At 30.4% G+C, this 12,248-nt stretch overlaps 1 protein-coding gene across 1 annotated transcript in view; it reads left to right on the top strand.

Annotated features, from left to right (window-relative positions):
* LOC106457260 (eukaryotic initiation factor 4A-I-like) overlaps positions 1-11,699 on the top strand; it is a 43,948-nt gene extending 32,249 nt beyond the window's left edge. Inside the window, exons 8-10 of the mRNA XM_013916652.2 lie at positions 5,455-5,592; positions 7,137-7,306; positions 11,061-11,699. Coding sequence (XP_013772106.1) covers positions 5,455-5,592; positions 7,137-7,306; positions 11,061-11,205 — 453 coding nt within the window. The 3' untranslated portion in view covers positions 11,206-11,699. The remainder of the gene's footprint in view (positions 1-5,454; positions 5,593-7,136; positions 7,307-11,060) is intronic.
* Positions 11,700-12,248: the final 549 nt, after the last annotated feature.

Here is a 12,248-nt window from a genome sequence, read left to right as displayed (position 1 = left end):
TATAAAACTTTTGTACATAGAGAATATGAAACAAAAGAATTTTTTTTAGGTTTTATATATACATTTGAATAACTGAAAAATCATAAATTACTACATTAATACCATAGAATTCCACTATAATTTATCAAGCTTATTAACTAAGATGTATTTTAGTCTAAAAAAATATGAAGTTTTGAGCAGACTAAAGACATACCCTACCTCCTTGAAATATTGGTTCAAAAGAAAGAAATGCCGTCAAAGCTTGTTAAAATGGCTGAGGAAGCCACTAAGGGGACATTCTGAGCTTTTGTTTGGTTATTCATGTCATATTTAAAAGAAAGTGTATATAAGGAAGCGTTTCCAAAAATGGAAAGAGGTTGGTGGGATGCCACTGTGTTTGATTTATTACATGAGCAATATCTTGGCAAACAGAAAAGATAAGATGTTCTTATTTTATATTTTAGCTTGTCAATATTGGTAATTTGAGTTTCTAAGATGTACGAATTTTTCAACGTAGTATTTTGACTTCACAAACATCTAATTTGAACTAGTACTGCATTCAACATACCACATGGTACACAAAAAAATCTATGTTTATCCATGTTTTTAATATTTACTTTTCAAGTAAGAAATTTAGTATAGTACTAAAATTGGAATTATAATCTACAATTTGATACCAAACCTATTGACATAAATTCATGAAATAGTAGTGCAATAAATTTTTGAATGCAAATCAACAAATGAGATGATATGGCTTTTCACCTGTGACCCATCTTGAAAGGGTTAAGTACGTTGTTTTATGAAACAAGTACAATTTAAAGACTAATTGTCTCATCATGTATTAAGGATAAACTTGGTTATTTGACTTTAGATCCATTAGTTTAAATTCAGCTTATAATTATAGGTACGTTATAAGTCAGGCTAAATACATTGTATTATTATATAAATATCAACTAAAGTTATTTGACTCTTCTATATAATTAAAGACAAACTTACTTACTTTAGTGTGAAGATAAAGTAGTGATAAAATACTGTAATATATTTGATTCTCAAACATTAGGCTTATTAGTGTTAATAGGCTACTGGAATTTAGTGTTGAGTATTTATTCCTAGGCTGCAAATACAATGGTTAAGACCAAGTGTAGGAGTTAAGCATTCACACTTTGTTAGATGTGATGGGTGCAATGAGTCAGTTTTAATTGGGAACTCAGGACTGGTATGTACTCTTAAGGAAGCTAGCAGTGAAAATGTGCAACTTGTTTGTAGAGTTGCAGGCTGGAGGAGAAGTTGTAGGCTATCCTAATTAAAGTAGAGGCAATAGATAAAGAGAAGTGAAAATTGTGGGAAATGGCAGCAGAATTTTAAGAGGAACTTAAGCTTTTACATACAAGGGATATGTCAGCTAACAGTGACATTCAGGAAGTTAGAAACAGTACTATTAGGGCTTAAAGTAGTGGATTTAATTGTAATGAGGATTTTCTATTGAGCAACAGATTTCATCCCTTGGCTTGTGTGGTGAGGAACTATTGTAGGGAAGAAAAACAAAAGGGTCAGAGAAGGACGTGAATGATAAACTTAAGGAGGTTATAGGCAAGTTTTTGACAAGGCATGGGGATAGGATAATCTGTGGGGTAAATAGGGAGAAAATAATTAGATTATGCTACCCAAGGGCATGGATAGAGGATATAACTGACAGAGGAATAGATATAATAAAGGGAGCTAGCAGTGATGTACAGAAAGGTAAGTCAGAAGAGCTAATTGATAAGTACAAGGAGTTGATAAATGTATTTGAAGAAAAAAGCCATAACTTAATTGTATTAGGGATACTGCTGAAAATTATTTTTGGGGATGAATGCTAGACTTAGTTTAATATGTAAGGATGAGCAGATTAGCTAGTTGGACTTGCAGGATCAGTTTAATAGGAGAAGGGAGCTTTTTGAAATGGATGGTTTACACTTAAATAGGGTAGGGGCTGGCTTGTTTGTAAAGCTTTTAACTCAGTTGTAAGGGAAGTTTTAAACTAGGTCTAAACACTGGTGAAGGCCAGGATAAACTAAGTGCAAAACGAATAAGATGTAGGGAAAAGTTTAACATAGGGAATTAGTATAATATAGAAGTTGTTCTAAGAGTAGGCTTAATTATTACTGTTGTAATAGTAGAAGTATAAGAAATAAAATAGATGACTTTAGAGCACTGATAGGAATGGAGGATTTTGATATAATGGGAATAACTGAAACATGGTTAAATGTAAACAATTTTAATGACAGAAATATCTTTAAAATACAGTGTTAGAGGTTATTTAATAGGGATAGAGTATTAAAGAGAGAGGGGGAGTAGCTTTATATGTAAAATGTGAGTTACATCCTGTTGAACTTGAGGGTATCAAAGATGACAGCAAGGAGATTAAATTCATTTAGGTTTTTATCAGTTGATATAAATGGAAAAGGCTTTTAATGGGAATTTGTTACAAAACCCCAAATGATGAAATTAGTGAGAGTGACATTAAGATTTCAACTGTTAATGGGGTCATAATTGTTTGTGATTTTTATTTCAGGCATATAAATTGGGAAAATTTTTGAGTCAAAGAAGAAAGGTTTTTGGAAACTGTTCATTGCTCTATTAGGTTTAATGTTTTGCTGCATATGGAGATCAGAAATAATGATATTTTGGTTACAAATTTCAAAAAAAGCTAATTTTGAAGGGATGTGACAAGAGTTATGTTTTGTGAATTGGACAGCTGAGTTACTTGGAGAGACTAATCAAATGTGGAAAATTGATAGATAAATTTTTAAATATCCCAGATAAACATATTTCTTATGGAAAGAAAAGAGTGGCTGCAAGTAAAAACCAGGTTGGCTTACAAAAGGTTAAGAGATAAATTTAAAGAAAAGCATCACAAATATAAAAAGTTTAAATTGACTGGTATGACGGGAGATTTAGAAGTTTAAGAAAGTTGGTCAAACAGTAAATTAGGACATCAAAAAGGGTGTATGAAAAATTTAACAGTAAAGATTTCTTTAAATACACTAAGGGTAAACAAAATGTTAGAATGGGGGTAGGACGTTTGAGGGACGATAAAGGAAGGCTCATATACAAGATGTCTGAGTTATTAAATTCTGCTTTTTCTTCAGTTTTTACTAATGAAGGTTTAAGCAATATTCTTCTTCTTGCACAAGTCTTACATCAGTTGTGGGAAAAGTTTTGGAAAGTCTGATAAAAATGCTTTGCAAAGTTTTGAATTTTATTGGATAGCCAACATTATTTCACTAAGGGAAAATGTTGCCTTACAAATCTTTTGATATACTTTGAAAAGGTTACTGCTTATGATGAGATTAAGGGTGTAAATTTGATGTATCTGGATTTTCAGAAAGCATTTGACAAGGTGCCACATAAAAGGCTTGAGAAAAAACTTATCTCTGTAGGTGTGGGGGCAAGTTAGTAAATTGGATAGAAGAGTGGCAGGATGGAAGAAAGCAGAGAGCTGTTACAAATGGAATTCAGTCAAATTGGATTAACGTCACAAGTGGGGTACCTCAGGGCTCAGTCTTAAGACCTTTGCTGTCTGTGATTTACATCAATGATATAGATGAAGGAATGGTCAATAAATTGCTTAAATTTGCAGATGATATTAAGGTCATGGGTGTTGCTGGCTGTGAGGAGGCTGCTGCTGCTGTACAAAAGGATTTAGATCACTTAGTGAGTTGGGCAAATAAATGGTAGATGGGTTTTAATTATAATTAATGCAAGATAATGCATGTGGGTTATCATAATTTGAATTAGATGTATAATTTGGATAGGAATAACCTTAATAAGGGATCTTGTTGTATCAGTTGTTCAGTCACTTAACTCTCACAATGGCTCGTACCCAGGGACCAACCTCTTAACCATTTTGCGCTTGTTATAGTTTTCATGCTATAACTTTTAGTACAGTAAGCTTATCTTCATGAAATTTTGCAGATTATCAGTAAACATTACAAGGCTTTAGTATATAAAAATATTTTTAAGTAATGTTTTCTCATTTTTAAAATTAAAAATACTTTTATGCATCAGAAAATTTTCAAATTTCTAGTGGACTAGTATTTTGTACAATACAGTCACATTTTGGTTATAATACATTATATATGTATATATACATTATTACTATTTACAAATAAGTTCTTAACCTTTTTTTCCCTAAAACATAGAACAGTAAATAAAGAAGTATAGAAACAGTTATCTCTTCTGGTTATGAACTTTGTACTCATTTGCTGCTTGCTGTAAGTTGCTAAGCCTTATCAAATTTTGAACGTGGAGGATGTAAAATACAATAATTTTTTTTAGGTTCTATATATGCATTTTGAAATATCAAAAAATCATAAATTATTTTATCAATACCACAGAATTCCATAATAATTTATCAAGCTCAGTAACAAAGCTGTATTTGGGTCTAAAAAAAATATGATTTTTTGAGCTCATTAATGTCTTACCTTACTGCTTATAATCTAGCATGAAAAGAAAGAGTTTCTTGCATAAATACTCTGCAGAGACAGGGGACATTCTGAGCTTTCAGTTGGCTATATTCATATCATTGGGCAAAGTAGGTGTATGTAAGCAAGTATTTTCAGAAATGAGAATAGGTGGGTGAGCCACCTTGGTTGATTCAATAAATATATTAATATCTCAGAAAATAGGAGGTTCTTACCTATGGATTGAATTCTGAATTGCTATTTTTGCACCAACTATATCAATTTGAAACTAAATGGTATTATATGAAATGTTATTACACTTTACTGGCATTATGGCACCCCACAAAAAGGTGGTCCAAATTTGATATCTGAAAAATTGGTCAGTTTATTTATAAAGCATTAAATTTTGTTTTGTTTGCCATATTCCAAAAAGCTGTATTTTCTGATTTTTTATTTATTTTTATATTATTATTATTAGATGCTCAAGTTTTTAGGTATGATGGTATTTGTATATATTTTCTCAGGTTTCCTTTAGATTTTTATTGTAGATTTATTTACTATGGATTTCTCTATCCTTTATAAGTTTCTACCAAACAAGCAAAGACTTTAGAAGTCACAAGAACTCTTAATTTGGTGAAATATTTTTTACAGGAAGTTAGAGGAAAAATCGTTCTTGTATTAAACAATTAATGAGCCTGTCTATTAATCATTTAGCAAATACCAGTAATTGCCTATCTCTGAATTAAAGGAACCTTATGTAAAACTCTTGACGTTCCGGGATTTGTAAAGTAAAAAATAAAAATAAAAATCTTAGGTGCATAGTTGTATGAAATGGAGCAAAATTCACTTACAAGTTTCAAGTAACTTGTTAGCTTTTAGTATTCTTAGTTTAAGTGGTTTTTAATCATAACATCAAAAACAGAAACTATATTTCTGTTTACCCAACTATTTTTGTTTTTTTCGTACTTTACAATTTTCTTTAAGAGTTACCATTGTCATACTAGATATTTATTGCTTTTACTTTTTTTAGGAGTGGAAGCTAGACACATTGTGTGATTTGTATGAAACTTTAACTATAACTCAGGCTGTGATTTTCTGCAACACCAGACGGAAGGTTGATTGGTTAACAGAAAAAATGCATCAGCGCGACTTCACTGTATCAGCTATGGTAAAGTTTATGATAATCCTGCTTTTGCATAATGTTAAATTTAATGCAGTAAAATCTAAATGGCTTTTTTAATATACCTCATTCCTTACATGAAGTGACTGATACTTTTATCAGCAAATGAAAAAGATATGAAAATGAATTGCTAGTAAAAGTGTGTAATTGTTATTATATGCTAATTATTTATTTTTAAAAGGGAATTTTAATCAACAGATCTTATGTTTTATGAAACTGATTTTTATATTTTCAAAACTGCTAATAGAAAAACATTGTTTAATGCCCCCATTAATTGAAATGTATCTGTCTGGACAAAGGAATTATTAAGAACATTAGTTAATTGTTAAGTACCTTGCTAATTAGTGAACTTAATCTTGTGTGAAAGCTGACATGTGTTTATAATTTCAATAATAGCTCATGATTTTCAGTCAGTTCTAAATTTATATTCTAAGCCACCAATACCAAATAATCTTCATAAGTGTAAAAAAGTTACATGTTGAAACGTTACACTTGTTTCTGAGAAATAGTTGGATTGTTTTTGTATTTTGTAGATTGTTCAAATTTCACAAACACAAACAGTATTTTAGATAGAATGGCTACTTTTCCAGTTTCATCACCAATAGCTTGAAAAACACCAACTCCTACATATAACAAAAAAAAAATTATTATAATTTTCTTCCCTTATGTGTAAAGTGTTTGTGAAAAATTTAACATTTATGTTTGCTGAGATCTATCCTTGTCAAAGAAAAAAAAAGAAGTCATTTATGAAATATCCATTATAATGCAAACAGACCTACATTGGAAAAACCGGAAGACATTTTGGGGCAAGAACAAAAGAACATACAAAAACTGCACAAGACTGATGAAACTACAAAATTCTCCTTATTGCAGAACATGTAATGTTAAGGGGACACAAAGTAGACTGAAGCAATTTCAGAATTCTAGGCTCGCATAAAATCTGAAAAACAATAAGAATAATCTTTCTATGTTAACATGTCGAAATCCTTACTAAATGGAGACTTAATCATAGAAGTCAGCAGTTTGTGGCTACCATTGCTCAGCACTTACAGGTACCATTAATTTTAGGCTGTACCAAGCAAAACTTGATACAAAAGATTGAAGACTTTTGAAACACTGCCCACTCTACTTGTGCTACACTTAAAAAATCTTTAGCCCTCCAAGTTTTTCTCTACAACTGTCACCCAGAACCAGGCAGTTGTTATCAGTTCATCATCATTTGTTTTTTCATCATGAATACTCTGCCTGAACTGTATACAAAGGGAAAATAATTTTTGTTTTAATTATTCTACAATTTCTACATTATTATCCACTAATTAAATAGTTTCAAAAAATTGACAGAAAGCTGTTAAATATAGATTTTAGAACAAATATTCGAGTTTTATGAGTAAACTTATGACGTTCATTTTTGTAAATGAAATGACATACAATCTGCAAATAAAAATGTTGACCCAGAGAAATTGGAATATTTGCATTATTCATAAGCTGGAATCCCCTACTGTTTTGTTAATTTTTTCCCTTCTTCATGACAGCATGGCGACATGGACCAAAAAGAGCGAGATGTAATTATGCGTGAGTTCCGATCTGGATCAAGTAGAGTGCTGATTACAACAGATTTATTAGCTAGAGGAATTGATGTTCAACAGGTCTCATTGGTAATAAATTATGATCTTCCCACAAATCGAGAAAATTACATTCACAGGTATGTTATTTTTTTCTAACGGTTTAATAGCCAAAATTAGAATGAAAATGTACATTCATATATAAGTAACTGTAGTTTTGATGCATAATGAATTCCATTATGGTTACACAGCAGTATGGGCTGGGCATGATCCTAGTAGTTAGCATGCCAGACTGTGAATGTGATTGTCCACGTTGCTCTGCACTTGGAGGTCATGAGATGTTATAAGAGTGATAGTCAAATTTTATTAGAGTAGCCCAAGAGTTGGTAGTAGGGACAGCTATTGCAGGTAACCTTTGTGCAACTTTTTACAATTATTTGAAACAAACTATATTACTCTTTGTTGTAATTGCTTTGCAGTTACAAAGTATTAACCGTTACTCATCAGGTGAATGTTTCAGTCAATATAAATGCATGTCCACAAATCAAATGTATAAATTTAATTAAAGAAATATAATTTAATTGTGTTTCAACAATTCTTTACTCTAAACTATTGTAGAATTGATTTTTTTGGATTATATATTGCTTATTTTGTTTGTTTTATGAATGAAAATGTTCAAACTTTCATTTCTTTCATGTCTCTAGGTATTTGAACATTGTACTTACAGATTTTTTAAAACTTTTTTTTTTCTAGCACCTTTATTTCTCCAATTTTGTTTTGAGCATTTTTGGTAGCTTGTTAATTATTTTACATTTCTTTGCTTTATGTTATTTTATGGTTTAACCACATTTATTGCACCATCCAGGGATCCTTCAGAAGTTGGATTGGTTACCAGTTTTGAAAGGGAATACAATTTATAATTTTGAAATCCTTAGAGGTTTGGAATCTTTTTGTATGATTTCTGATGATGTTCATTTCTAATAATTTTTTGTCTTATGTCCATTTGAAAGCTACAATAATACATTTCTTTAGCAAGAGATTGGGTAAGGATATTGATTGAAGTGGATAATAAAAATTCTTTTTTTTTCATTTATTATTTATAATGTTAAATATATTGTGCTCAAACAACAATACAAAAAATAATTTTCTTTTATAAAAACTAATTATAAGTATATATAAATTGAAATCAATCAAAAATATTGTTAGCAAAGTATCACATTACTATGGCAAAAAAGATAATGGTGTTGCCATGTTTAAAAGTAGTGTCATTGTTCACCAGCAAATGTTTGTCAATTATGGTGTGTTTGTATGATTTACAGTTATAAGTTAATTGCTTCAGTTGGAAAAAAAAAAGTATCAAAAAGAAGTATGTTGATGAAAATCAAATATGTGAAAACTGATTTATATTTTAAATGGAGTTTTCAGATCAGTAATGAAAAAATAAAAAGTTTAAGGTAAAAAAGAAGTGTCTATTAATTTTCCAAATTCAATTTTCACAACAAAATTTTAGATATTTCACAACCTCAAATACTATATTAAAGCTTACGTTGTGTAGAAACTAGACACCATTTACAATTTAAATCAAGTTTCAAGAACTTAGGTTGAGAATTTTCACTGTGAGAATAGAAGAGAATTAAATATCAGTGATAATCATCCAGTCTGAAAAGGATTAATTTGTATAATGCATTCATGGTTAGTTAGATAGAATTAGATAAAACCAGTAGCAGAAGATTTAAGCTAAAAATAATAACAAAATATGTTTGAAAAATAAATTCAAAATTTTACATAGTGTAATATCAGAATTCTTTTCTGTAGAGTGTTTTATACTGTAAATTTACCTGTAGTGTGTTATTGATAAAACTTATCAAAATAAGCAGAAGATGGAAACATTTGGTCGTATAAAATCTGTTGGGACATGAGGAAAAGAATAATAATGCAATGCTACTTAGAAATATACAGGTATTGGAAGAACTTTCCAGTATGTGAACTAACTGAAATAGAGAGGTGGAAATGTAATGCATGGGTTGTAGAACATAAAAAAAACAAGACCAGAACACTGAAATAAGTAACTTTCATAGAACAATAATTATATCAGAAAGGTTAAGGAGATAAAACTTAACCAAGGAGAAAATTGTTAGTTAAGACCATGGAAGATCTAAACATATGTAGCACTGACGTGTAATGAGTTACAGTAAAAACTTTTTTGTTGTTGTTGAAGTAGATATAAGTAATTTTTTCGTTATAGTTTTTATTACATATTTTTCAATAAACTACCTCTAACTCTGAGTCTTAAATCTTCCTTTAAAATAACTTGTCTAAAGTCATAGTTCTAGCTGTAAACATAACATTTAAGACACTTCTGTAGTTCCTGCTGTGATTGTAAAACTTAAATAATAGCACCTCTTTGTAGTTACTTATCCTGCTGTTTAACAGCTTGTAAGTGGGATAATAACAGTCTAGTTTGTCAGTTGGAAGAAACGTAGATTACACATCAGTTTGTGTATAAATACTTGGATGTCTGGTCTCGGTCATTGACATAACATTAATTGGGTGTCAATATTTTACATATATATATATATAGCGAACTGTGGTGTCTGTCTGTACATTTGTCTCCCATGTACAGTGGCTGCTTCCCACGCTTAATTTGAAAAGCTGTACATGCAGGTAAAGCTCAACATTCATTCACTTTTGAAATGATGGGAGAACAGGCATGAGTAATATTGATGCCAAATTTTATTTTGCACGCAGGACATTCTACACAAAATGTTAGGAAACTATTGTTCACATTTCAAAATGTGATGTGACATAAAGAATAAAAAATGAAGATTTGTTGTATGGTATAGTTGAGCGGCTCTTAGCATGACTGAAATGCTCAACAATTACTTTTCTTAGTGAAACCAAAAGTGCAACACAATTAACTTTTTTCAAATAATTCAAATTGATAGATTAACTTTTCCCATCACTTAGGATTGGTACTTTTGTTTGTTGTATATAGTGTTGGAATAATCCTAAGTTTTTTGTGTGTTGAGGAGAAACAAAATTTTGTTCATTGTAGAAAAAGTATGTTAGTTATAGCTCATGTTTTCCCACTATTAAGACTAAAATAGTTTATTGATCTTCCAGATGTGGTGAGATTATAAATAGGGCCTTAACCATATTTTACTATGTTTTATATACACATTAAAATTAAGAATTGGTGCAGTACCCGTGAAATATTTAATTTTTTACACTAAAAAATACATCTCATCAACACACAAAACATTTAGAGTATTGGCTTTTTCTTTGTTACTTGAAGTATCCTGTTGAGATATTTTAATCGGATATTATATAGCTTTAATTACACCAATATATGCGCATATATTTCTTCCTGGGCCAACAAAGAATGAGTTTGTCGGTGAATTTTTTTTTGTTTTTAGAAAGCTAATACTGTATGTCATTTAACTGAATACATCAATCAGGTAGTTTTAAAGTACATTTTTTTGTGTTTTGAAATACTGTATTGTTACATATTGTCTCCTATAATTTTAATTATATATATTGTGTGTGTGAGCATCTATTGGTTCGATGCTAATTGGTGGTCATTTATTAGAACTATTTTTACACTAAGCTTATCAGTATAACTACTGTTTATGATCATGACTACACTTTCCATTCACTCGACACCTGTTTTTGGTATTTTATTTTTCATAGATTTTAAGAACAGATGCTTTTAATGGTTGATCTAGTGTAATTAGTATATTTGCTTTTATACTGGAATTTTCATGTTTTGTAGAAAAGGGTTCAAAATCATGATTCTTTGTTTGTGAAGAATGTACAGTTATGATAATTTTTGTTTTTATGAAATGTAGTCATTGCTATTGCTGAAGTTTTTCTTTTCACCCTCTGTTGTTGCAGAATTGGACGTGGTGGTCGTTTTGGCAGAAAGGGAGTATCCATAAACTTTGTTACAGAAGAAGACAAACGCACCTTGCGTGACATTGAACAGTTCTACAATACTCAAGTAGAAGAAATGCCTATGAATGTTGCAGATTTGATTTAAGCTGGTCTACTTTACTGTTACTTGGTGCCGACAGCCTCTGGATTGGTCAAGTCACAGCAGTGTTGGGTATTGGTCCTGAGAAGTTAAGCCAAGCCAGCAAGTGTAGAGAATGTGGTTGCTTTCTGAATTCTTGCTAATATTGTCAAAATTAATAATATCAACATATCCCAAACCCCCAAGGGGCATTTTTTGTTCAACTCAGACACATCCATTACTTTAGTATCTTTTCTGTAAGTGTAATAAGACTTTGATTTAACTATGTGTCTGATATGTTCTTCATTATGAGCAGCTGTTGTTGGGGGACATATCAGATCAATTGTTATGAAATTCATTTGTATTTATTATTTGTGAATATGTCAAACAGATTACATCCACAAGTTTTAGATTTAATCTGTTGCTGAATGTAACTATCCTTACTGGTGATTTTTTATTCATCAGCTTGTAAAAGAAACTAATAGAAATTTAATAAATTTGGACAAAATTATGGAAATATGTCTCCTAGTTATGTATGTTGTCATTTGTTCAAAATGCATTTAGGATTTTATTTACTTGTCCCCTTTTCTTCTTTTTTTAACAAATCATTATCATAACTTTTATTAACATTTTGACATAAAATGAAGTTACTATTGTGGAACGTTTGGTTATGGTATTAGATTGTCTCTGATTCACCATACCCAGTGATAAGTTAATTCAGATATCATGGATAATTTCAGTAATGTCTGACTGATTCACTTGTAAGAAATTTTAAAATGTGCTCATTCTACCTGTTAGAAATAATATTTGACAAGAAAAACTATCTACATTTCTCAGGAGTCATGCCATTTTCTGTGCAAACAAAACAAATGAAATTAATACATAATAAGCCTGTGACATTTGAAACCAGATAGCTAAGTTAGGGCACCTGCATGGCAACTTAGGGACTATGCTCCAAATTCTACTTTGGTAAAAGAAAAGCATTACATATTATTACACCATTGTTTTTCTTTTAGAAGGATAAATATCTAAACAGCATTTTAGGAGCATAGATAAAATGTTACATTATT

Source organism: Limulus polyphemus, unplaced genomic scaffold (assembly GCF_000517525.1).
Source record: "Limulus polyphemus unplaced genomic scaffold, Limulus_polyphemus-2.1.2 Scaffold308, whole genome shotgun sequence".
In the NCBI taxonomy this organism is placed as follows: domain Eukaryota; kingdom Metazoa; phylum Arthropoda; class Merostomata; order Xiphosura; family Limulidae; genus Limulus; species Limulus polyphemus.
Note: the sequence above shows the minus strand (reverse complement) of the source record. Positions and strands in the feature narration are given on the sequence as shown.